The sequence below is a fragment of the Peromyscus eremicus genome, chromosome 8b, assembly GCF_949786415.1.
Source record: "Peromyscus eremicus chromosome 8b, PerEre_H2_v1, whole genome shotgun sequence".
Taxonomy (NCBI): domain Eukaryota; kingdom Metazoa; phylum Chordata; class Mammalia; order Rodentia; family Cricetidae; genus Peromyscus; species Peromyscus eremicus.
The window spans coordinates 54,128,028-54,154,976 of NC_081424.1; the positions used below are offsets into that span (position 1 = coordinate 54,128,028).

General features: G+C 50.0%; 1 protein-coding gene across 1 annotated transcript in view; it reads left to right on the forward strand.

Moving 5' to 3' along the window:
• Tmem181 (transmembrane protein 181) overlaps positions 1–26,949 on the forward strand; it is a 40,841-nt gene that overhangs the window by 9,745 nt on the left and 4,147 nt on the right. The window contains exons 2-13 of the mRNA XM_059272820.1: positions 1,917–2,020; positions 10,197–10,252; positions 12,256–12,346; positions 13,897–14,018; positions 19,147–19,257; positions 20,268–20,348; positions 22,398–22,497; positions 23,063–23,193; positions 23,388–23,479; positions 24,667–24,724; positions 26,298–26,400; positions 26,741–26,792. Of these exons, the coding sequence (XP_059128803.1) occupies positions 1,917–2,020; positions 10,197–10,252; positions 12,256–12,346; positions 13,897–14,018; positions 19,147–19,257; positions 20,268–20,348; positions 22,398–22,497; positions 23,063–23,193; positions 23,388–23,479; positions 24,667–24,724; positions 26,298–26,400; positions 26,741–26,792 (1,101 nt within the window). The remainder of the gene's footprint in view (positions 1–1,916; positions 2,021–10,196; positions 10,253–12,255; positions 12,347–13,896; positions 14,019–19,146; positions 19,258–20,267; positions 20,349–22,397; positions 22,498–23,062; positions 23,194–23,387; positions 23,480–24,666; positions 24,725–26,297; positions 26,401–26,740; positions 26,793–26,949) is intronic.

A 26,949-nucleotide genomic window follows, 5' to 3' on the forward strand; every position in this document is an offset into this window, starting at 1 on the left:
CATCAAAGCAATATGAATCCGTGTACCTGGGCCATGGTCACTCGTGTTTAACTCAGAGTAAACTCTCCCTTACACCCTTTGGAGTGGGAACTGTGTTTTACAAGGAAAGCTGGCTCCTTCCCAGAGGCCGTTTCTCTCTCAGGCCCCTGATCTGAGCTGGAAGCATGCTCTTACCCCACCAGCTTCTCCTGTCTTGCCAACAGGATGGCTTACGGGTCTGTGTTAGGGCCAGAGTCCCAGGGAAACCTCCAGGCTTCACTCCATCTTTCACCAAATGCATGGATAGTGGTCTGAAAGCCAGCCAGGCCACGTGAGTACTGGCCAGGTGGCTGCACGGGCCCTGCTCGGTCAGTGGTGCCACGTCAGAGAGCCACCACGTCAGAGTGCCGTGGCTCCCAGGCCTCACCTTTGTGCTGAGACTGCCCGGCCCCATGGCTGACTTCCTGCTTGCTCTCTGGAGTCTCAGGCACAGATGGAAGGAACGGGTGTGTGTTGACTGTGAGCACAGGTCTGTGCCCGGCCCCATGGCTGACTTCCTGCCTGCCATCTGGAGTCTCAGGCACAGATGGAAGGAACGGGTGTGTGTGGACTGTGAGCACAGGTCTGTGCCCGGCCCCATGGCTGACTTCCTGCCTGCCATCTGGAGTCTCAGGCACAGATGGAAGGAACGGGTGTGTGTGGACTGTGAGCACAGGTCGGTAACCTTACCCCGGGTCTCCAGGCCACGCCTCTGTCCGGGTTGACTCAGCCTTCCTGTGGCTTTTCAGCTTCCAAGTCAAGCAGTAGGAACACAGATGCGGCCAGCAAGCAAACCCCAGCTCCTTCCTTGTGGGGGTCAGCTACCTCTTTAGGACTCTTTAGTGGGGTTGATCACTTCTATCAACACTGCTTTTTATTAGTGGAGCTAACTGGAGTACCAACATTGCTCATGTGCTTGTGACACTGTGGCCCCTCTGGAGGGCACAGTTTTGTGCCTACAGAGTCCCAGTGTTTTGCAAAGCTGAGGTATGCTACATGGAGTGCTGAACAGGAAACGTTTTCCTTTGTTTTTGTTTTAAAGATTTATTTTCATTTTTAAATTATGTGTGTGCATATGTATCTGTAGTGGGGGTCGGGTTGTGGGGGTATGTGTAATTTTGCCCACTGAGGCCAAGAGGGCATCAGATCTCCTGGAGCTGGAGTTACAGGCGGTTGTGAGTCACCTGATGTGGGCCCTGGGAATTTTGCTAGAGCAGTATATGATTGTAACCGTGGATCTGACTCTCCAGTGTCCCCACCCCCCATGTGTTGTTCTGAGGGAACGTGCAGGTGCATGCTGGGATCAGTCCTCTGAATAGCCTCTGTGTTCCTGTGGATCACAGAAGCTTGTAGTCCCCCTTGTAGGAGGAGTCAGAAGCTCTCCTGGGAAGGGTAGGCTGCTCTTCACCGAAGTGGGGCACTTCTGCTGGAAGAATCTTAAACACAGAGGGCTCTGAGCGTGAGATAGACTAGATGGGAATGCCTGGTGCCTCTGGTCCCTGGTATTTCCGGTCTGGGCATGGCAGTGATGGGGGTACAGTGGAGTCAGGCTCCTTGTTGGTCTGAGCTGTGGCTCTACTCTGGCAGCTAGAAGTGGGCTGTGTAAAAGGTTAGGTCACTTCTGTGGCGTGGTGACATTTCTCCTTGGCATGGGAACCACAGTGCGTTCATTCTCCAAACACGACGGCTGAGTTTGGGCTCTGACACAGAACATCCAGATGACCCACTCATGAGAGGTTACCGAGGTCACGGAGACTATTTAGTAAGGGGGGGATCAGCTGGTTTTGGAGCAGTGTGCTTCTGAGGGGAAGCAGGTCCGACGCAGCCTGTGGTGCTGGCCTGGGCAGGGACTGATGTGTGAGACCTGGCTGTCCTCACCCCCGGCTTCTGCTCCACAGGCTGGCGCCCATGCGGCTCTACACACTGTCCAAGCGCCACTTCGTCCTGGTGTTCGTCGTCTTCTTCATCTGCTTTGGACTGACCGTCTTCGTTGGGATCAAGGGTGAGTCTTTCTTTTAATCATTTTTCCATTTCCAGCCACCTTGGTTCGGTGCTGCCAGCCCAGCTGTGCCCTCCTCCTCCCAGCCAGCTCCTCCCAGCCAGGCCTTCTCTCTGAGCCCATGGGGCAGAAGGTGGTCATGCCCCGAACCCTGTCTTCTCTGGAGGTGTAGCAGGCGAGCTGGGTAATGTAGGCATGCTGTTCACAGCAGCCACGGCAAACAGCCTAGGTCTGTTAGTGCAGGCAGCTTCTACTACCTGCCTTTTATCTGCCACATAATTTCTTCTTCTTCTTTTAAAAATAAGCCAAGCTGGCTTTGAACTTGTTTTACAGCCCACCCAAACATTTCTAGAGTCTTTTGTGCCCTAAGGGGGATCCAGAACCCACTGACGAAGGGGAGACAGGCCATGTAAAAGTCTAGGTGAATGCGACTTGGGGTGTAGGGGATTGGGCTGGTGTCTGTGTGTGTGTGTGTGTCTGTGTGTCTTTGTGTGTGTGTGTGTGTCTCTGTGTGTGTTTGTGTCTGTGTGTGTCTTCGTGTGTGTGTGTGTGTGTGTGTGTGTGTGTGTGTATGTGTGTCCCCTGATGTTGACGTTAGCTGTCTTCCTCTGTTACTCGCCACTTTATACTTTGAGGCAAGATCTCTCTCTTGAACCCAGAGCTCCCCAGCTCAGCTAGTCTAGCCGGCCAGCTTGCTTTGGGGATCTGTCTCTGCCATCCGAGCCCTGGATTGCAGGCAGGCCTTTGTACCACTCAGCATTTACTTCAGCCCTCATGCCTGTGCCTCAAGTTCTTGGCCCACTGAGCCGTTTCCCCAGCCCCCCAACTTTCTTTTTAACAGTCACGAAACAGAGCCACAGGAGCTGAGTGGTCCTCACAAGGTTTCGGAGGCTGGGGTCTCCTCCATCTTCTCTTCAACATGGGCAGCAGGAGCCAGCCTTAGTGAGGGAGTATTCTCCTCCATTTCTTTCTTCCTGAGTAAGAGAGCTTGATCACCGAGGGCAGTCTGTGGAAGCCGTTCTAAGTGATGGACGCACTCAACACTGAGTATGAATGCCATCGAGGCTCAGTTATATCCCAGGGGTATTTGTGCCTCAGAAAGCTAGTTTCTGAATCTTAACTGAAGTCTAGACTGGTGAGTGGCTGGGGGGGTGCTGGGGCAGAGGGTGGCCCCTGGGATGCTTCCTGCCTTGTGGTAATGAAAACAACATGGCAGTGACCATAGCAACCATAGCCAACTTCCTCTCCTTCCTGTTAAGTCACCAAGGGGTTAAAGTTAGATTAACCAGGATGCAGGTTTACCCATTACGTCACTTATGTCAAACCGTCCTCTCATATTGGTGGGGAGGCATTAGTATTGCAGTGATATTAGTTAGCTTTTGTTTTGTCAAGCCACCTGTCTGGACCACCCCAGACTGTTCCCAGCCTTTACTCTGAAAGGAAGGTGAAAATTGATGCCTAAGGCCAAGACAGGGATGATGTCAGGTTCTCATCACTGTCTTTCATGACACAGATCACTGTCAATCTTCTGGAAAAACAGAAACAATAAGAAACATGAGTGTGTGTGTTTGTGTCTGTGTGTGTATGCATATATGTGTACCTACTATATTATTATAATTACATCTCATTACTGTATACAATTATAATATATAATATATTCATAATTATAAACAATTGTATTTACACTAAAGTATAAATGATTTATAATATAAATAATTGTTAATATTATTAGATCTAAGTATATAATATAATTATGAGCTATAGTATATACTATATAATTATATAATATGTGATGCTATTTTTATATCTATGTAAAATAAGGGAACTGGCTCACACGATTTGGGAGGGTAAGGAACCCACAGGTCTGCAGTCAGCAAATGGGAGCCAAGAGAGCCAGTGCATCAGTTGGGGCCCAGGGGCCTGGGAACCAAGAGGTTAATGGTCTGAGTCTCACAGCAGGAGACTCAGGTTACTGCTGGAGACAGGGAGACCAGATTCTCCTTAGCATGTCTGTCTAGGCCTCAGGAGGTTGAAGAGGCCTGCTTTCCCTGGGTAGGGCAGTCTGCTTTATTCAGTCTGCTGGCTAAAAAGTGAATCTTACCCGGAAATCCCTCACGGACACGTGAGAGCGGTGTTTAATTAAACACCCTGTGCCCCGCTGAGATCAACACACGAACCTGGCTGTTGTTGGTGCTCTCTTCTTACTTACTTTATGTGGAGAGTTCGGGTAGTTTAACAACCATTGTGTAACCGCCTTATTCTGCAGATGGGGAAACTGAGGCCCAGAGTGCCAGTTAGCTTAGAGTCCAGGTACTCCTGATGCCAGTTCTTAAGTCTTTCCCAGAAGCCAGAGTAAGAGCCCACTGGTCTTGGGAGTCTGCTTGGAAGATACCTCGCTGCCGAGTGGCCCTCTTCCTACAGGGAGACATCCTCGCAACATTTTCAGATGCCTCTGAGACACGACATTGTGCTGGTCAAATTACATACACTACACCAGAGCAGTCTGAGTTGGAAGGCAGTAGGCTGGGGCAGCCACAGAGGCAGCCCGAAGAGTTGGCAGCACAAGCTAAGAATGATAGTTTTTAAAATCTGTTTTAAAAAACAGAGTCTCACTGTGTAGACCAGGCTAGCCTCAAACTTGCTCTGTACACCAGGCTGGCAGGAATTCATAGAGCTCCACTCTCCCTCCCAAGTGCTGTGATTAAGGGCGTGCACCACCACACCTGGCAAGAATAACATGTTTTGTACAAATCCAGCCATAAATTAATTTTAAAATCACCTAAGGCCAAAGCCCTGAAGGATCGATCACAGTAAGAATCAGAGGCACTAAGGATTCTGGGAAGGTGGTAGTGTGAGAAGGAATGTGCTTCCACACCTAGACCAGCCACAGCAGTAGAACCTGACTGATGAGCTACTTTGGGATCCTGGGGTCTATTGGAGGCTTGTAACTTCCTGGAGTGGGCGGCTTGACATTACATTGTGACTGGTTTTAGCCAGTACGACCCTTAGTGCTGTGGCAGACCCTCAGACCCCTGCTGACTCTAAAGCAGACGCCCTTGGCTCATATTCTGAATTGGCCTGTGTATAGCTTGTAGGAACTGAGGTGAACAAAGGACTCTGTGTCCCTAACTGGGAACCTGAGGTCTTCTCCTCCATTGATGCTGCTGGTCACAGAGGCATGGCATGGCAAGGTGGCCATTGCTATGTACTCGGGACCGCCATGGTTGTAAATCCCACCCCATCTAGCTAGCTCTTCTCAGATCCCCTTCATGTTCTCCTCTTTTCCTCTTGGGAACCAAACATTGAACATTTGGAGATTCAAAAGGAACAGCATAATGGGGAAATTAGGCACTCACCACACCTGTCCGGAGAAACCACAGACCAGAGAACAAGACCCAAGACCTTGAGCTAACACTGCTGGCTGTCCTTCAGCATGGAAGTCAAGGTAGCAACAACCAACCAGGCAGAAAAAAATGGAACCTCTGGGGAGTGGGGAGGTCCTGAGCTCCAGGGCACCACAGTATCATAGTTAAAGACAAAGCTGGCTAAGAAATACTAAAGTATGGCCCATCAAAAGAAAAAAAATTAACTATGTCAAGACTGTGTCCCGGAAACCATGTGACAGATCTGCTCGACAAAGGCTGTGACAGCTTAAAGAGGAAGAGGAAGATGTGGGAAGAGCCAGAGAGCAAAGTGTGGCCATGACGGGAATGCTGGGAAAGGGAGAGAAACCGAACGGTAGTTCTGGAGCTGAAAAGGTTGAATTGAACAGTTCACGGGACAGGCAAAGGGACCTGAAGGTAGGATGGTGGCCTGGTGAGGATGATCACATAATAAACAGAGCCCACGGAGGCTTGGGGCGCCATCAAGTAGACAGGTGCACACATTATGAGAGTCTCAGGAGAAGAGAGAAGAGAGAAGAGACAGGGTAAACAGCTACCAAATCTGATGAAAGGTGAACACAGGTACCCAGGAAGCCTCATGAGCTCGAGTGGGTCAAATTCAGTCTCATACCAAGACACTGCAGCTGCACTGTAGGAAGCCTAAACCAGCTGGAGTCCTGACCACGGCAAGAAAGAGGGACTCGTTACAGACAGGAGAGCCCGGTGAGGTTGCCAGTTCTTATCCCGTCTGATTGTCCAGGGCAGAAGACAAACTGATGTATTCAAAATGCTGGAAGAGTTCTCAACCCGGAATCCTGCCTGGCAACGTTGTTCTTCCAAAGTGAGGGGGAGAGGCTGAGTGTGGCGGCACATGCCTGTGTTTCCAGAGCTTGGGTGTCTGAGACAGGGCTGATCGTGTGTTTGAGGTCAGTCAAGGCTCCGTAGTGAGACCCATAGATGGAAACGTGGGGGTGAGAGTAAGACATTCCCAAGCAGACTAAAGCCGAGGGGTAGCTGCTGCCGCCAGCCCTGTGCTGCAGGTTGTGGGAAGGGAGCCTGCAGGCTGAAAAGCATCTAGTCCAGCAAAGGTGACTGTGTCATCACAAAAGCCCACGTTCTTCTCGCATCAGTGTGAAAGCCACTTTGTGTTTCCGTGTTGCTTAGAGGCCAGCGTGTTTAAAAGTGCATAATGTAAAAGCTGCTATTATTGTACATTTGCAAGCCCACGCTTTGTTTCCCATATAAGAGACTAAATCATTAGCATTATTGTATAGTTTTGGATACAAAATAACAAAGACTGTGGCTGCAGCGCAGGGGACTCCTTGACTACCTAGCATGTTCAAGGTCATAGGTTTGTGGTTTGATCCTCAGCATGCCACCCCCCATGATGTGCAATATGTGTGTGCGTGTGTGTGCGTGCGCATGCGTGTGTGTGCGTGCGCGTGCGTGTGTGCGTGCGCGTGTGTGTGTGTGTATTCATAAAGATCACGTTGTCACCATTGTCACAGTAGTCAAAAGATGAGAAAGAGGGCTGGAGAGATGGCTCAGGGGTTAAGAGCTCTGACTCTTCTTCCAGAGGACTCAAGTTCAATTCCCAGCACCCACATGGCAGCTCACACTTGTCTGTAACTCTAGTTTCAGGGGACCCCGACACCCATGGCAAAAACACAAATGCACATAAAAATAAAATAAAATATATTTTAAAAAAAGATGGGAAAGAGTTTTTGTGTATTGTCCATATTAAGCTGTTATAAGCTCCAGCCAGAATGTGGCTCTTGGGTGTTAGATGAAGAACAGAAAAGCTGGGATGCTGATAGAAACAAATGCACAGTAAACAGAGGTGTAGAGCGAACAAACAGATTGAGCCGTCCTAATCAGCCACTAAGTGTAAGTTGATTAAGTTCTCCGATTAAAAGGCAGAAGTAAGTAGAATAGATTAAAACATAGCATGAGGGGCTGGAGAGATGGCTCAGAGGTTAAGAGCGCTTGCTGCAAAGCCATGAGGACCTGAGTTCAGATCCCAGCATGTACCTGCAACCCCAGTGCTGTTGGTGGGGAGAGATGGAGACGGAGGATGACTGGGGGCTTGCTGGCTCAGAGGACACTTGATGCTCTTCCCTGGCCTGCACGCGCGCACACACACACACACACACACACACACACACACACACTCACTTTGTATTGTCTACAGTGGCTGTCCCTTAATTGACTCTGTCCGAATCAGAGATTTCAGCTCTGCTGCTACCAGCAGCAGGTTGTCAGAAAGGGCCGCAGCCTGAGGGGATTCTGTTCCCTCAGGCACCAACTCTTTCAAAGCTACTAAGGGAAACTTTATCTAAATCTAAAGAACTCAGGATTTAATGGTTTAGGTCAGAGAGGCTGGATAGCAAGTAGCTAACCTTCTCCCTTTGCTGGTGTCTTCCAAAAAAACCCAGTGTCCTCCTCTCAGCCTCCACTTAAAAAACCCTTACCATGTGCTTTCTTCCCACCACTTCCTGTCAGCTACTTGCTGACTCAGCCTCCTGCTTACAGGTTAATTTTATTTAATCAAGCACATCTTTGAATTGTTAACAAAAGCAGTGGGAAAAAAATGCAACACACCTTAATACTCCACAACACAAATGTTCATAGATATATACACCTCCCCTCTATGTGTACACACACAACATGCGCTCCACAACACATGTGTGCACATGCACACATGCACAGTTATGGCACAGACTGTACTTTGTCTATAGAAGCCTTCTTTTCTAACCAAAGACAGCAGACGGGTGGAAGAGAAGGGTAGTCAAATGTTCCAACAGGTAGTATCCAGTGACTAACACTCACATTCTCCTTGTGATTTCTAAATAACCAGAGGCAAGGTCGTGAAAAGGTGTTTATATGCTTGTGTTCCTAGGCGCACTATCCACGATAGTTAAGATGATATCCATTGACAGATGAATGGATAAGGAAAATGGGACATGTGGACGATTGAATATTATTCCGTCTTTAAGATGAGGCATCAAGCCGGGCGGTGGTGGCGCACGCCTTTAATCCCAGCACTCGGGAGGCAGAGCCAGGTGGATCTCTGTGAGTTCGAGGCCAGCCTGGGCTACCAAGTGAGTTCCAGGAAAGGCGCAAAGCTACACAGAGAAACCCTGTCTCGAAAAACCAAAAAAAAAAAAAAAAAAAAAGATGAGGCATCAAGATGATTTTTGTGTGACAAAACTTTTCCTGGGGATACACAATGCACATTTACTCACCCTAGAGAGGGATCCCACAACAGACCAAAGCATGGATTCCACCAAAGTCCAACTAGGCGTCACTTACAGGAGCAGAAATGACTCACAGACAGCTGCATCACCAAGGCCCATCCCTGAAGGAGCGACAACTCACAGAGCTGGGAGCCTGGAGCACACTGCACAGCCCGCAGGCAGCCCAGCAGGTTGGAGGGTGCCCTTTCCGGGTGCCTCAGTTGGTCTACACCTCTTCCGGGCTGTTCAGCTGGTTTCTGCTTCTTCCAGGCAGCTGGTCTGGTCTCAGACTCTGCAGCTTTTCTCCCCTCTGGTCTCTTTTTACAGCTCAGCTTCTCTTCCTTTGAGGAGGACTCTGAGCTCTTATTGCTGACTCTGGTGGGGAGGGGCCTAGTGAATCTGGTCAGTTTCAGGGACTTCCTAAAGCTATTTTGAGTTGTTCACCTTTCTATTTCAAGAGATTCCCTGCAGTAAACTGTCAACAATGGCCTAGTGAATAGAACCAGTGGCCGCTTGCTGCCTGGCCTCACAACTCTGAAGGGGACACCAGCTCCCTCGAGCTGTCATCTGATGTCCACGTGCACACATGCACACAAATTGTAAAAAGGAAAAAAACTAGACAATTTAGACACATTACAGCATGAGTCGTGAGGACACTATACCAAATGAAATAAACCAATCACAAACAGATAAACCCTGTGCGATTCCACTCACCGAGGTACACGGAGAGGGTTACCAGGACAGAGGGAGTGGAGTGCAGAATTGCTGAGCGGGGCAGACTGGGTTTTACAAGAAGAGCTACAAAGATGGACGGCCATGTCTACACAGTACAGATGTACTTAATCCTGCTGAATTGTACTCTTAAATGTGCTCAAAATGTTAAGTCCTTTGTGTATTTTAATCACAGTAAAATCGAGGAAGAAAGAACTCAATAATTCCTATCTATTTCAGGCTAGATAGATGGCTTACACTGGCTGCTCTTCCAGAAGTCCTGAGTTCAATTCCCAGCAACCACATGGTGGCTCACAACCAACTATTATGAGATCTGGTGAATTCTTCTGGCAAGATATGATGCCCTCTTCTGGCCTGCAGGGATATGTGCAGGCATAACACCATATACATTAATAAATAAATCTTTTTTTTAAAAAAGTCTTTTATAAAAAGAAATATCTATTTCAAGAAAGCCCTGTATTGTGCTGGGATATCTGCCACTTTGTCGCCTCTGTTTACTATTTCTAGAAGACTGGGTTAGTTGGATGAATGCATTAACTAGACTTCTTAGTAATGTTTCATTGGGGCCATGTACGACAGAAAGCCCTGTGGTGAGCACTGGGGAGGGAGCCTGTGGAGAGACAACCATGGCCTGTTGGTCGTTGAGCCTTAATGGGCATGGAAGCTGTGTCACACAGAGCGGGCATCCAGTCTGTCTGGACATTTTATCTACTTAAAAAGTAAGGCGACCCGTACAAGAGATGACTTGTGCCAGTGTCTCTCACGTTTAAAACAAACCAGTGAGTTAACCGCTCTAATGCCTTCTCTTCCCTCCTTTGCCACTCTTAGGACCCAAAGTGATCCAGACCTCTGCGGCTAACTTCTCACTGAATAGTAGCAAAAAGGTAAGAGGTGCTGTGAGCATCGGGTGGTTCGTTATAAACTGGGGAGTCACTGGGAGGTGGCCCTGCTGGGGAGGCTTGAGGGCAGTCCGCCCTTGCCCTGCTCTGGATTCTCAAGCAACACCCAGTTCTTCTTCACGGTCAGGTTCTTGTCAGCTGAAATTCCCTTTTCCGGGGTCCTCGATGTCCTCAGAGGATGCTTGTGGAAGGACGTTGGTGTTCCCTCTGAGGGAACCACAGCTCACTTCCAAATGGTGTAACCTGTTCTGATTGCTCGTGCCGGAAAATCCTGTTGCACTCACCAGTTTAACAATGATTACTTAGGCATCTGACCCTTCCTTTAAAAAGTTTAATTTGTGTGTATATATACATGTGTGTGCATGTGTGTGGAGGCCAGAGGTTAGCCACAGGGTTTGGGCCTCAGGGGCTGGCAGCCTATTTATTTGTCTGTTTGTTTGCGATAAGAGTCCCTCACTGCGACTTGGGCTTGCTAGCTAGGCTGGCTGGCCAGTGAGCCCAGGAATCCTCCTGTCTCTGCCTCCCCAGCACAGGGATTGCAACTGTGTGGCACCCAGCCTGGTGGATGCTCGCATGGGAAGCACTTTACGGACTGACCTTTGTGCTGTGTTTGTTTAAGTCAGGACTTGTTCCAGGTCGGTTCCAGCAGTCGCCGCTCTTTTTGGTTGGGATTCCCTGCATGAGCACATCGCAAATGAAAGTCTGCTCCCCGCTCTGTAAATGTACCATGATTTCTCACCTTTATGGAAAACAAGTCCTTTCGATTGGAGAAGTAAACAGTAGGGTCTCTCTCTGTGTCAGCCATACCCGGTCTCTATAAACTGACTGTGCTCTGTTCTCACATCACCTAGACTTCCAGTGTCTTTGTTTGACTCCCTTCTGCTCCTCTGCCTACTTTCCAGGGTCTCCTCTTACAACTTTTTGTTTGTTCAGGCAAGGTCCCACTTTGTAGCCCTGGTTAGCCCGGACCTTGATGTGTAGACCTTGAACTCACAGACATCCACTTGCTTCTGCCTTCCGAGTGCTAGGATTAAAGTAGTATGTCACCATGCCTGGCTCTCCTAATGATTTCTAAAAGGGCAAAGAGAAAAGCTGTATTCCTTTACTTGCTGCTGCTGCTGCCGCCTTGGAATGAGTTCTGGGTGGACAGCCTTCAAGAGTTCTTTGCATTCCTTGTTGTCTTGAACTCTGGGGCAGAGGGTCTGGTTTGGAGAGCCCACCATGAGTTTTCTTGACAATCATGAGTCTTATAGTCTGCCCCTCAGGGTCTTTCTCTGACGGTAACAGTCATCCTATGGAACTGAGGGCTTCTATGCAAACATCTTGTTTCTGAAAGGTGACACATTCCCCTCTGATAGCTTCTACTTCCCCCAATACTTTCAGACAATTGTGGTCTCAGAAAGTTTGGTGGAGACCCTGACAGCCTGAAAACAAGACAAGACATTCACCTCCACAGCTGAGGCCTTCAAATCATGCTGGTTTAGGAAGTGTAGGTAGGCACCTTCACCAGCTGCCTCCACAGCCTCTGCCATGGGACACTGCAGAGCGACCACACAGTCCTCTCCTTTTCCTTTGCAGGAGGGGTAAGACTGCTCTAATGCTAGAAGTGACAACGCCAGCCAGCAACATACCGATGTTAGAGATGGTTATGGAGACGCATGGTGCCGGGGACATTACACTGTTCCCTGGTGTCCTTTACTAGCTCGTGTCTCTGCCATTTCCATTTTCCCCCAGTGTCTTCCTCTGGCATTTAGCAGGTTCTGATGGTGGGAATTGCTGCCTAGAGTCTTGAAGAGGCAGGAAGGCGGTGCAGCTGGGCCTTTCTTTAGGAGGCTGATTCCTTGTGCTCTGCAAAGGAAAGCCACCCAGCTCTGTCAGGGCTCACGGTCCAAGCTGTGTGCAAAACGTGTTTTAAACATTAAGATGAGGTATTCAGGGAGTCTGTGAACAGGGCACGTGATGACTTTTGTTTTTTTCTTTTGCTTCAGCTAAAGCCAATTCAAATACGTTCAAACCCACTGTCTACTTATAACCAACAACTATGGCTGACGTGTGTTGTCGAGCTGGAGCCCTCAGAAGGTATGCAGCCCGATATTGGGGGTGGCTCATTGTGTCTAAAATAAACTCATTCTGAAGAGGGGGGAAAGACTTTATAGTATTTGAGCGCATGGTGGCTGATATGTGTAGACAGATGCCCATGACTTCCATGAGGAAAGATTGAAAGGTCCCAGTGGGAGTCGGGATGCATCTCTGCGGGATGAGGACAGCTGAGCTCAGTGCAGAGTTGAGAGAGAATTATGTCCTGATACCCTGAGGCATGCTTTTGGTCCCCAGGGATACTTCGTAATGAGTGGGGACAATTTGACATGGGAGAGGCCAGGGCTGCCACTGAACATCTTATGTGCACAGCTGTGCCAGTCAGCAGTTAGGGTTCGGGGGAGGGGAGTTGCTGAGAAGCCCAGCCCTGGGGCACCATTGTTTTCAAAGACCAGCCTCCGCATCTTCCATGACACAAGCGTTACTTCGTCCTAATGAGAAATGAGGCTGGTCTCTGATCAGCTGGGGCACTCCGGGAAAGAATTTGAAGACAATCCCTTGACCAGAGTAAAAGAAGTGAGAAAAGGCAAAGTTAAGTTTTACATCAGAACTTGTGTGTTTAGAAGACGGTCTAGAAGAAGGATGCACACAGAAACATTAATTATTGTTTTTGAGGTGGGGTTGGAATTGTTCAGTGAAGCCACCTTTATGTGAGTTTTTGTTTGTTTGTTTAAATACTTGCTTGTGAGGGGGTGGGGTGCATACCTGTGGGTTGGTGCCGAAGCCAAAAGAGGGCATCCTGTGTCTTCTTACATCACCCTCTATGCCTGTTCTTTTGACCCATGACCGCCCCCTGAACCTGGGGCTCACGTTTTCTGGGCTACATTGGAATCAATCCAGAAAGCCCCAGTGGTCCTTGTTTCCACTCTCCACGGAGCTAGGGTTGCAGGCACGCGTGGGACACTTGTTCTGTGGCTGCTAGGATCCGAACTCCAGTCCTAAGTGTGTGTGGGGGGGGGGGGGGGAGAAAGAGAGAGAGAGAGAGAGAGAGAGAGAGAGAGAGAGAGAGAGAGAGAGAGGGAGAGAGAGAGAGAGAGAGAGGGAGAGAGAAGGTCAGAGGACAACCTTAAGGGGTCGGTTCTCTCCTCCCGCCATGTGGGTCCCTGGTGTGGAACTGAGGTGCTTGGCCGGGTTTACCTGCTGAGCCACCTCAACAGCCCTGTTCTCTTTTTATAATTAATATATAATTAATTTTAATCAGAAATAGAGATCTGATTATATCTTGGTGTAAATTAAAGAATTCATGTGGAGAATTAAAGGGGTAATTTCGTGGCCGTGTACCCTTATGTGAAATGAAACAGACGGATCAGAAATGCGGGTTTAACATAACACAGGCCCTTCAGCAACAGTGGGAGGTAGCAAAGGCTTTCCTTTGCTGTATGATGTAAGACTTCCAAACACAGAGGGGGTGGTAATGAGCCTTAGGATGCTCCTGGGCTATCTGTACATGTCTGTCAGCAGGTGGCTTTGCTGCCGGGAGGTGCCTGGTGTGGTCTCACCAAATGTGGATACTAAGTTTCTTTGTCTTGTAGAAACATCTATTCAAACCAGCTTTTCCATGACTGTGAAAGTCAACGGTGTGGCTCAAGATGGAACCACGATATACATTCACAACAAGGTTCACAATCGGACGAGGACCCTCACGTGTGCGGGGGTGAGTGCGTTTGATGTCTCCATAGTTACTCATCAGCCGCAAACGCCGTCACAGACCTGCTTGTCCAACAGACGGGCCCAGCTAGGTGAAGGCTTCAAAAACGGGTTTAAAAACATTCGTTAGATTAGCATGCAAATAATGGGTTTCCTCATGCAGTCTGCATGCACACACGCCGTATGCTTGGTTCTCATCATTCCGTTTCCCACTGGCCCACTTTACTCCGGTTCCCCCTTAGGCCCTCTTCCTGCTTCCTTACTGTGTGTCCTGTCTCCTCTTTTTCCCGTCTCCCCCAAGATTGCATCCCTTTCGTGACCCGCATTCTGATTTTGTGACCTCTGCACACCATACACAGATACACACACACACATACACACACACACACACACACACACACACACACACGTGTAAACTCACATACACAAATTTAAGTCTAGGTTTTGCATACAAAACATGCAGCATGTGTCTTTTTTTAATCTGGCTTGCTTTGCTTAGCATACTGTTTTCCAGTTGCGTCCATTTTCCCACAACCTTCCTGATTCCGTTTTTTTCTTCTGCTTACATAAATTCCATGTTGTGTATGTGCTGCGTTTTCTTTCCCTAGTCATCCGTTGATGGACATCTAGGTTGGTCGCATTGCCCAGCGCCTATCAGTGGCGTAGCAATAAGCATGGACGTGCCAGGGTTCCACCGGCATGTCCCAGGGGTGCTATAACTGGGTCACTGGCAGTTCTAGGTCAGTGTTGTGAAGACCCTCCACACTGATGTCAGGAGTGCTGGGGTTTGCACCCCCACCAGCAGTGAATACCTCCTCTCTCCTCACACTCCTCACCACACTGAAGTCAGGAGTGCTGGGGTTTGCACCCCCACCAGCAGTGAATACCTCCTTCTCTCCTCACACTCCTCACCATCGTTTGTTGGAGCTGGGGTAAGATGGACTCTCAGAGCACTTGTAATTTGTATTTCCCTGATGAGTAAGGATGTTGGGCATTTGAAGCATTGATCATTTATGTTTCATCCTTTGAGAGCTATGTTCAGTTCTTTAGTTCATTTATTGATTGGATGATTTGCGATGTGGTGTTTAGTTTTTGTGGCCCTTTATGTTTCCTAAATATTAATCCCTGTCTGAGGTGTAGTTGACACAGGCCACCCTCACCCAGCAGCGCCAGTCTGTGCTCCCTCCCTCTCTTCACCCTGGTGACTGCTTCATTTGCTGCTGCACAGGAGCATTTAATTTCGTGGAATCATATACACGTGCGTGCACATGCACACTCAGTCTGCAACAAACCCTGAGCCATGTGACACCTAATGATTGCTGTTGGTAGGCAATTGCTGTTGGTAGGTGGAGGGTCAGGTCGCAGATGAACCTCTGCCACTGTTCAGGGTCAGTCTTGATCACGGTGGCTTTGGGTGGTTTATATTGGGTATTGAATGCTCTGATCCATCTGTGCATGGGGGACGGAGTGTCCGGGCCTCTTGGGGTCAGCGACCACACTTTTAGGATCTGCTGTGGGATACAGTGTGCGGCTGTGGGATCCGGCATAAGAAGGAACTCTCACACCTTTATTCATTGATACTGTATTCTGTTCAGAAGCCGCTAGCTCAGACCCCATCCCTGCAACAGCCAGGAGCCCCATCAGGACTCAACGGGTCCCCGGCAGCAGGGGCACTGCGAGAGGGTCAGAACAGGCAGGGTGTTGATTAGAGGCCTAACTAGACAAGGAATGTTGGAGTGGGTTGCCAGGTTTCACGCTGAGTGCCTTCTGCATGTCACTCATTAACTCCTCACAGGAGGGCCACGGGGTAGCAACTACTATCAGATTCTATTTTATAGAAGAAGAAACAGAGGCTTCGAGAGGTCACAGCCATTGTCCCGGTTGACACAGATACTAAGTGGGAGGGACAGGATCTAAGCTGGGGTTCTTTTATCCAGGAGCCGCGTGGCTTTAACCACGCGCATCCTGCCGAGCTACCAACAGTAAGAGTACCGGCAAGAAGAAATTCGGGCAGGGAAGGACTCTGGTGCAGTGGCTAGTCCCCTTCTCGTCGTGGTTCCTTTCTGTTGACTCCAAGGGTTCAGAACCCCGGCCTGAGGGTGCTGAGCTGTGCTGGAGGGGTGGCTCTTCCAGCCGAGTTGTGACAGTGGGGCCTCTCACCTCAGCAACCACAGCCATACCCATCGCAGACAGGGTGACATCTAGGGAACTAACTGACCCCTCACCCTGGTCCTTCTTCCCGCCTAAGCAAGCAGTCAATTTCTGGAACATGTTCTTGTCTGTGGGGGATTAAGCCCTTCCGGCCTGTTCTGGGAAAGTCTCCAGGATCACGGTCCCCCATGTCCTCACCGTCCTGTGTGTAGGAGGTACTGAGTCAGTCCTGCTGAATAATGAGAATAACATGTGTGCAGGTCCCGGGGGGCCTCTTCCCAGCCCCAGGCAGGAGTGAGTGAGCGAGATCTCCCTTAGCCACCAGAGCGGGACACACCGCTGCTTACTGTGACGGGTCACCCTGGCTGGCCCGTCTGAGGCATTTCCCAGCACACAGGACTTTCAGTTCCTGTCTTCAAGGAGAGTGGGCTGTCAGGGGGCTGGCTTCCATCGCTGTTCCCAGGATGTGCCCACCACAGCTGTCTTCAGAGTGGTTCTTCAGAGCACCTCCGTGGGGCCTTCCTGCCTGTGTGGGGAGCCCTGCATCAGCCTACACTGGTCACTATTTGGGAACATCTTCCTCTCTTCCTTAGGCACTCTCCTCATTACTCCAAGGATATTGTCCCGACTCAAGAAAACAAGGAATTTTTTATGTTACGTGCATATCTGCCATCCTCTTATGCTTTTGGAATTTTTTATTTTGCGTGTATGTGTGAAATGTATGTGTGTGCATGAACATGTTCGCGGACATGGGTGTACAGATCAGAGACTAGTGTTGGTGTCTTCCACATCATTCGGCACCTTATATATTAAGTTAGGTCCACTCGTCTGAGCCCAGGGCTCAGGAGAGGCAGCTTTGCTTTAGGGATCCTGTCTTCTCCAGAGTGTGGGATTGCAGGAGGCAAAGATCCGAACCCTGGTCATCACACTTGCTGGGCAAGCTCTTTCTCCACCAGGCCGCCTCCCCAGCATTTGTTGCTAATTTGATGTCAAACAAAGGAACAACGCCAGCACCCCGAGGTGGTGAGGAAGCCTTGGTCCTTTTGCCGGGGGCTACGCAATCAAGCAGAGTATGGCTCGACCCTGGGGTCTTTACTGTGGTGTCTGTGACAGTACACAGGACCTGAGCATAGCTCCTGATAAAAAAACGCCTCTGGCTCATGTGAAGGTCACTTGCTGCTCTTCCAGAGACCCAAGTTCACTTCCAGGCAGCCACATCAGGTGGCCCACAACCTCTTAGAACTCAAGCTCCAAGGGACCTGATGCCATCTTCTGGCATTTTTGAGAATGTACATACACAGAAAAAACACAATATGAAAATTGCAAAGGATTCTTTTACTTGTAAGAAGTGTCTCTGGCCAGGGATGGTGGCACACACCTTTAATCTCAGTACTCTGGAGGCAGAAGCAGGAGGATCTCTGTGAGTTCGAGGCCAGCCTGGTCTACAGAGCAAGATCCAGGACAGGCTCCAAAACTACACAGAGAAACCCTGTCTCAGAAAAAAAAAAAAAAAAAAAAAAAATGTCTCTGACAGCCAGGTGGTGGTGACGCCTTCAATCCTAGCACTCAGGAGGCGGAGGAAGGTAGAGCTCTGAGTTCAAGGCCAGCCTGGTCTACAGAGTGCGTCCAGGATAGCTAGGGCTAGAGAAACCCTGTCTCGAAAACCGAAAAAGAAAGGAAGGAAGGAAGGAAGGAACCTCTCTCTCTCTCTCTCTCTCTCTCTCTCTCTCTCTCTCTCTCTCTCTCTCTCTCTCCAGAAGGTGTACCAGTGTACTGCTGAAATTGCATCTGCCCGTTCCTGGTTCCACTGAGTCCTTAGCGACAACTGTGACCTACAGTCACAGCAGAAGGGGGAGCTTAGCTTTGCTGGGGAGCTCCACATGTGGAGAGGGCAGGCAGCCAGCACCGAGGGGGAGAGGAGGAGGGAGGCCACAGCTGACTCCTGCTTTGACTTGGGAGAGGTTTACGTCAGAGGGCTCCTGTCCCCTCCGAGGGGCCGCCCGGCTGGCCGTGGAGGGGCAGGCTGCAGGCTGCAGGCTGTGTGTCCACCTCTGCACACCCTCTCCTCCGTACCTGCCTTCCCGTCCCTTAGAATGAACAGTGCTAGTGGCCGCCAGCCCCTCTCCTGTCTTTTGCTCTCTCGTCTCTCTGAGGCTTCTGATGTAAAGCACTGGCCTGGCTTCTAACCCTGACCTCAGACATTGGGTGCTGGATGTGTTTGGCCAGGGTAGTTCTGACTGCACTGTTGGGAGCCACAGTGAACGTCGCTGGCACTGGCCACACTGCCTTCCCACAGGGGACTGCCACTGCCCAGATGATGGAGCAGAGCTACGATGGAGAGTGCCTGCAGGCCTCTGTAGGCTACACATCCACACCCCGGGGGCAGGGTTTGCTGTGTAGTGGGGCCCTAAGTCCTAATCCTGAAGGCTAGAGAGCAGGACTCAGCAGACTGTGAAGCGTCCACACTACCGCCCACACGATCCACTTAACCGTTGCTGGCAGCTCTTGTTGCGGGGAGGGCAAGGAGGGAAGGAGAGCCGTGTAGGGAGCGGCAGGCTGAAATCGAGGAGAGAAAAATACATGACTCATAGACGGCGGCGCATGGTCACGGCATTGCAGAGTGGGCCCAGGCCTGGCAGGCCCCGAGGCCTGTTCTGTTAGCTAACCTTGCCATTGCCCTGTGCAGTAGCGCATTTCCAGACGAGCCAGGCTTCTGTTCTTGCGTGGTTAGCTTTTCTATGCGGGTGCTGTGTTGTCTTTCGGTCATCCGCAGTATTGATTCCGATCACTGTAAGTCATGAGATGCCCACTGGGTGCCTGCTTTCTAGGAACCGTCCTTGGCCGGCATGTGCCTTTCTCTGAGCTTTTGGCAAGTTCCGAGATGATGCGTTCTGCTCACCTGTTGTTGGAATGAGTCACTTCAGGTTCGTGGGTGGGAGGGTCCTTTCCACTTGCTTGTGCGACATGAACCTACTTTCTTTCAGAAATGTGCAGAAATCATCGTGGCCCACCTTGGCTACCTGAATTACACGCAGTACACGGTGACCGTGGGATTTGAACACCTGAACCAGCCCATCAAGGAGATGAACTTCACAGTGAGTACATAGCCAGCCGCATGCTCCTGTAGCTCCCTTGTTAGGCGGCTGGGTACACCAGTGCCTCATATGGTGTATTTTGGAATACAGTTGTTCAAGGCTGTGAAACCAGGAATGGCTTAAGCAAACAGCACAGAAATTGGAGAAGCCAGGGCCCACTCGGGCAGCACAGCCCAAGCAAGCCAGGGCCCACTCGGGCAGCACAGCCCACATGACTATTGAGATTGCAGAGTCATAGTTATATATTTACTTAAGTATTTTAGGAAACACTTCTCACACTTACATGTTACACAAGTCTGCTTTCTTTTCATGTAAAGATTGGCATTTTCTGGTGAAGATTGGCAAGGCTGACTTTTGATAGGAAATTTAAAATTCAAATGCTCTTATAGTGATTAATATATAATATTTTATATTATATAATAATATAATATAATAATATAATATAATATAGAATAATTTATCTGCCAGATTCACCACTTAAAGCCATTTCAAAAAGTTCTTAGAATTTAAGGTTTTTTTTTTTTTTTGTATGTTTGTTTTTGTTATTTGTTTGTTTTTTGAGACAGGGTTTCTCTGTGTAGCCCTGGCTGTCCTGGAACTTACTCTAAATCAGGCTGGCCTTGAACTCACAGAGATCCATCTGGCTGTACCTCCCAAATACTGGGATTAAAGGCATGTGCCACCACCTACCGGCTTTTTATCTGTTCTTGAATATAGAAATAAGATGTGTTTAAATCTTACAACATTGTGAGAAAACAGAAGGAAACACCATTTTGTAACTCCTCAGTGATGGTTACTAATAGTCGGGTGTACCTCCCTGTGCCCTCACCATGAAGTAACTGTTTCTGATAGTCAGGTGTTTTCCCTTCAGGTGCAAATCTGACTTTTGGTGTCTTGCACACTCAAATGCTCACACAGACAGACACACACACCCTTCCCGTCCTGACCTGTCCCTGTCCACCCCTACCCCCCCCCCCCCCCCACACACACACCTCTGTTTCCTGTTTCAGTGGAAGACATACAACCCTGCATTTTCCCAGCTGGAGATCTGGTTCCGATTCGTGTTCGTAGTGCTCACCTTCATCGTCACCGTGAGTATCATTTGCCTGGGGGGCTCTGGCCCTGTCACTGGGCATGAGGCTAGTCTGTGAATCTGTGAAGTTCCTATCAGTACAGAGCAAGCACCCAGGAGCTTTACCCAGACTCTGAGCGAGGCCCTCCTGTGGTCCGGCTGGGTATTACTAACCGGTCTGTGTCCACCGAGGCACTGTGCTCCAAAAGAATGGATGCTGAATCATTCCAGGAGTATTTCTGTGTAGTGTAAGACTCGTTGTTGACCCCTGGTGTCTAGTAGATACCCATCGTCATAATGTAATGTAAACATCATTTAACCCTCGTGCAGTGGAGTTGGCCTTGTTGGAGGGACAGTCACAGATGCACCTTTCCCTTGGATTTTGATGTTTGGAAGTTTATTCTGGACGTTTGAGTTTTTGGACTTTTGAAGGAAAAGCTTGCAGAGAAATGGTTCTGCAAATGCAAGCTGCTAGTTCATTTGGGACCTGAAATTTGTGCCCACAAGCACACTCACTTCGGGGGACGTGTTAGCACAGAAGGGTACCCAAGAAAGCCCAGCCGTGAAAACAGGGACGTAGAAATGGGAGACGGAGTGTGCTGTGCTCAGTGGCTGATTGACACCTGACAGCCCCGTTCTGTTGTCTGCTGCTGTACACCTCCTGCTGACAGGGAGTGGAACTCGATCTGCACCGTGTGCAGGGACGGCCTCTCTACTGAGGTCTACAGCACCCTTGGCATACTGTAGGCCCACAGTGGAGAGCAGGTCACAGACATGTACTGAAGGTGTGGGTAGAGGCAGGGCCCAGTGCTGGGGAGGGCTACCCACCACCTCCACATTTCCCCAGAGTGCTCTTGAGTAGGAGCCGCAGGAAATATTAGATAGAAGGATTGAGATGGGGGAGAAACAGATAGAAAATACAGGATAGCCTCAAGAGGGCCTGGAACCTATTCCATCGGGCCAGAACTTTATTCCAAAGGTCTATTTATAACAATGCCAAGGGGTGGAGCAAAAGACCCCCCCTTGCTAGTTATAGTCAAGTGTAGACCCTTACAAACATCTGCACTCAGGCCTGTGGTCCAGTCATCCTCTCTATGCAGACCTGCTGGGTAAAGCCACTAGGAAACCTGAAAATGGGCTCCCACAGCCCAGACCCTTGAATCAGGCTTATGGTGGCTGTGCCAAGCCTGGGGCCGTGGAGAATGAAGTGAACCACTGGCTCATAATTGGTCTCTCAGAAATCCTCCATATATATGTATGTGTGTGTGTGTGTATACATAGTTACATATATACATGTATATATGTATATATAGAGAGGGAGGGCTACCTGGTATCTGGATTTTCTTAGGGACCAAAGATTGGTAATCACGGCCCTAAGTTTGTTCTTAAATGGGGAAGGGGCCTGAACATCAGCAGATAACCTGTTCTGGAAAAAAACAAACAAACAAACAACCAAAAAATAATCCACAGGCCAGGAAATTCAGGTGGCCCAGAAAATGATTAGTTTATGTTAGATGACAGGGAAAAAAATAACCTGTGTGTAACACATTGTACAGTGTTTGAAAGCTGTTTAAAGACGTCTTTCCCAAGGGCTCTACACATATGGAGGTGTTTGAAAACATGCTCAGCCTCTGACTACTGTGGCATGGCTTTGCCTCTTGGCTTTTCCTTGGGGATCCTAATACTGTCCTTAGTATGTGGTGCCATCTGTGCACTGTCCTGCTGGGTAGGTGACTTGGTGGCATCTCCAGATGTGCTCCGGGAAGTCCTGTGAGCCTCCATGTGGGGACATGCCTGAGTGAAGCCACCCAAGCAGAAATGCAAGGGGTAGGCACGTTTTCCGTGTGCAGAGACTTCGTGGCCATGTGGAAACAGCATGTGACCCATCTCACCTGTGGTCCCATGCAGCAATTATACTTTTCGTCTTGGCTCTCACTGATAGCTGGTGGGACCTCAGGAGTCATTTTAACCAGTGGGTCTGCCTGGTGCCTCCCTGACGGGGTGAGACTCACCCTGCTGGGTGGGGGGACAGGGCCCAGCAGACAGTCACTGGCCGTTTGCTCCACAGTGCCTGTTTGCACATTCCCTGCGCAAGTTCTCCATGAGAGACTGGGGCATCGAGCAGAAGTGGATGTCCGTTCTCCTGCCGCTGCTGCTTCTCTACAACGGTGGGTACCCTCTTCATCTCAGAACCTTCCCCCTCAGGCTCAGAGCAGGCAGCCATCTTGAAAGGTGGCCCAGTCCCAGAGACCCCAGGACTGTCCGCAGGGCATCCCTGGAGGAATATGTTGAGGCACACTCCCGCTCCCCGGGCACCATGTCGCACAGCCGTAGCAGATGCTTGGAGCCTGAGCAGACACAAACTGCCTGGATAGTGAGAGCCTGGACGAGCTGCAGACCCAGCAGCCTCGGGACTTGGCTGGACTGCCTCTTCCTCTGTCCCCATTCCAGAAAGCATTTGCTTCCTGAGCTGTGGCACTGGGAATTCTCGGGCCGGGCTGCGGGAGGAGCCGACACGGGCAGATGGCTCCCTCTCTGTTGGGATCACTGCTTCAGTCTGCTCAGTGGCTTTCAGACATTCGGAAAACAAAATGGCCTTTGGTGTGCTCCCTGCCCTTCAGCTCCGGCCGGGGGAAACGCGATGATGAGCCTTGAGCTCAGAAGGGGCTGGGGGCTCTGTGCGGGTTGCCAGGCTGCCATGTTCTTGCCCATGCTCTGTCTTCTGCCTTCCAGACCCCTTCTTCCCGCTCTCCTTCCTGGTGAACAGCTGGTTCCCCGGGATGCTGGACGACTTCTTCCAGTCTCTGTTCCTGTGCGCCCTGCTGCTCTTCTGGCTGTGTGTGTATCATGGGATACGGGTCCAGGTAAGCAGACAGACGGACCATCTCCACTTGTGAGGCTGGTCATCCTTCAGAATGAGTGGTGCCATGAGACCCTCCCTGACCTATGATACACAGCAGGGGCATGCTGTGTAGAAGTGCTTGGGGCCTAATATGCCTTGTTAGGGTTAGTCACTGTTTGCTGTATTTCTTACTACTTTTTTTTTTTTTCTTTTTAGGGAGAAAGAAAATGCTTAACTTTCTATTTGCCTAAATTCTTCATCGTTGGACTGTTGTGGCTGGCTTCTGTTACGCTGGGAATATGGCAGACGTGAGTAATGCTGTTTGCTGGCTTTGAAACGGTCACCCCTGGAAAGTGTTGACAGCCACGGGCAGGCTGGACCTGCTGCCCTGTGACCTCATCCAGACTGTACCATCTGCCCTGGCTCACATGTAGTCAGACAGCTGGATCCAAGGAATTGCACTTAGCCTGTGTGGCCTGCATCGAAAGGTTTCCTAGTATAAGGTGGGAAGTGAGGCTGCCTGTGTCATCGTAGGCCTCTTTAGCGAGAAAGGACTTGGTTTGCTGGAACAGCACCCAGGACTGCCCAGCAGAGACGCTGGAGTCCCCTCTTGAACCTTCAGGCTTTATGACCTTTGCACAGCTTCAAGCTTGACCCTGGTTAGACTCACGTGACCCTGGTTAGAGCTGTGCCCCTCTTTTTGTGAAATGGCTTTGCTGCGGGAGCCGGGCATCACTGCCCAACTCCCCAGAGATGCTGCTCGGTTCCCGACCCAGTGTGCTTTGGGGGCATTTCATGTATCACTCATGCCACAGTGGCACTGAGAAGACCTCACACCATCCAGTCACTCACTTCCCTGCCAGCCCGGCTCCCAGTGCAAATTCTGGAATTGCAGCTCATGCAAGTTTATATTGCTATTTTTTTTTTCCTTTTGCTTACTCTGCCATCATCTGTCCCACGTGCCCAAGTATGCCATTGAAATAAGCTCCTGGAGCTGGGGAGAAGGCTCAGCAGTTAGCGTACTGCACTTTAAGAAGACCTAAGTTTACTTCCCAGCACGCATATCAGGTGGTTTATACCCGCCTACAGCCCCAGCCCCAGGGGATCCTACACCTCTGGCCTCCCCGGGCACCTGCACTTATGTGCACATATCATTCCCAGAAACACATACATGCACATAATTTAAAAAGTAACTCTTTTATAAAAGACAGCTCTTTAACTATGTAAGGGATATTTGTAAGACAGACGTCCTGCACCTTCACCATACTCATGAGCATGGACAATTAGTAGGTATGCACCACTGCATCCAGCTTAGTGTTGAGTACCTTTTCATTGTATAATATAGGGTTGCTGTTTAAAAATCCTGCAATGTTGGTAGCAAGTACTGTACATTTACAAGCAAAAAAGAAGATGAAAGAAAAACCTGAGTCAGGAAAAGTATGAAATGCAGCGTAAGCTTTCTTATTAATCTGTATTTTTAACATCATCCTTTTAGATTTAATGAATTACACGATCCCATGTACCAATATCGTGTTGACACAGGGAACTTTCAGGTAAGCACTGTTGGTGAAGTCTCACATTTGTTCATCTTCACGAAGTGGCTGGTTTTGTAACTCTACCCACGCTGTTAGTACAAGCTCCCGTGGCTGTTTAAAAACAAGTGTAGAAAGTTCCAGAGTGGAAGATCTGGAGAAAGGGGTTGAGTCATACCAAAAGTAAACCTTTAGGCTGGGGAGGTGGCTCATCTGGTAAAGTACTTACCACACAGGCATGAGGACCTCGGAAGAGACTGGTCTAGGGTCTGGGGAGACCAGAGGATTCTGGGATGAGGGGCCTGGGGCAGGGCACCCTGGGCGGAGCTTAGCTCAGAAAGAGAGTCCATGTTGGAGTGGGGAGGGGCTTAGAGCCAGCTATAGGCAGGGCAAGAACTTCAAGGGGTTTTCTGGGTGCGGGTGGGTCCAGGAAGGTGAGGCTCTGGCCCATTTCACAGGGAAGAGTCAGCTGAGGCTGTTGGGGTGACACTCCCAGAGTTAGAAGACTTGGCGGTGATGGACTGTCATGCTATTGCTGTTGTATTTGTCTGGCCTGGTTCATCCTTTCTTTGGCAAACTGAGGCAGGAAGAAGGGCTACAGAGTCAGGAGCCACACTGCAAGGGTATGCAGCCCAGGCCGTTACAGGCTCAGCCACTCCCTCTGTTTCTTCATCTATGAAATGGGTCGATAATGGAATCTCCCCCATCATACAAGGAATGCAGAGCTCTTGGTCCAATGTCACAGACAAGGCTCCGTCCTGAATTCTTGGCGAGCCCTTCCCAGCCAGGCTGTCTGGAATGGAGCTTCAGGGGCTCAAGAACAGAGAGCAACCCACATCCTTTACTGAAGGACCCAGCAGGGACCAAAGACTACTAGGGTGCTGGGAACAGCTGTCCTGCCCCTCCCCCTCTACGAGGACATGAACCCAGACTGAAGGTTCTTCCACAGCAGAAGCAGAATCCTGGTCCCTGACCTGCAGCCCCACCCTTGAGGCTGTGACCATGAGAGAGGGCCTCTGCTTCAGGGAGGGCAGGAAAGGGTGCAGCTCCTACCAGAGGAGCCTCCTAGTCAAGAAGGCTCAGTGAGAAGAGCACGTGGCCCCTCTCATTAGAGCTGGTGACCCCCTGCCTTCAGGCAAGAGCTTTCCCATCCTCAAGCAATGGAAGGGCATGCCTCCAGACCTTAGGTCTCCTAGAACCTTCCATTCAGCCCCTCTTTTCTCAGGAACACCAAGGCCTGGAACAGTCAGGTCTTACGTGAGGACCAGCTGGGTCCAGCCCTATGTCCTGTCAGCATAACCCTTGTCCTCAGTAGCACAGGGACCAGGCCCCACCCCAGGCAAAGGCCTCAGTGGCTGCCACCACTTGCCAGCACCCTCTGGCCTCAGGTTCAAGGCAAAGCACTGGTTCGTGAATTTGAGTGATCTTGGCATGAGATGCCTGTGCTTGGGGGGCCCTTCCTGGTGCTATATCAGTGGGGGTGACCTGAGGCCCTGGGTCCCCTCTAATCACACTGGGCTTCAGCACCTGTGGGGTGCTGAAGGCTGCACACGACAGTGCCTAGTCTCACCCTCACCTGTCTCTTTTATTCCAGGGCATGAAGGTCTTCTTCATGGTGGTGGCCGCTCTGTACATTTTATACCTCCTGTTCTTGATCGTGCGGGCATGCTCTGAGCTCCGTCACATGCCTTACGTGGGTGAGTGCCACTCTGGGAAGCAGGGGGCAGCAGGGCCACACCCCCAGAAGCTGCTGGCCCCAGAAAGCCATCCCTGGTGCCACAGGGCTGTGAGAACTGCCGGGGACCTAGAAGGACCATAAATAACATGTCCTTGACCAGGGCAAGCCACAAGACATAGTCCCTTTGTCAGAAACCACTGTGTTGGGCCCCACACTGTGTAGTCTTCCCAGTAGAACAGGCACAGAGCATGCAAGGGAGAGGGCCTGCCGTGGGGTGGCTTTGTGTATCGTCTTTGTTTCTGTCTTTCAAACTGCGCTAAGGTGGAATTTGTTAACGGGAGCGAACCCTTCTTTTTCAGATCTCAGGTTGAAGTTTTTGACTGCATTGACCTTTGTAGTGCTTGTTATTAGGTAAGACTTTAGTGTGTGTGTGTGTATGTGTGTGTATGTGGTATCTGGGTGTGCGTGCATGTGTGCTTGGCTCTGCTTGGGTGTGCATGTATGTGTGTGTCAGGCTATGCTTGAGTGGGCATGCATGTGTGTATGTCTGAGTGTGCACACGTGTGTC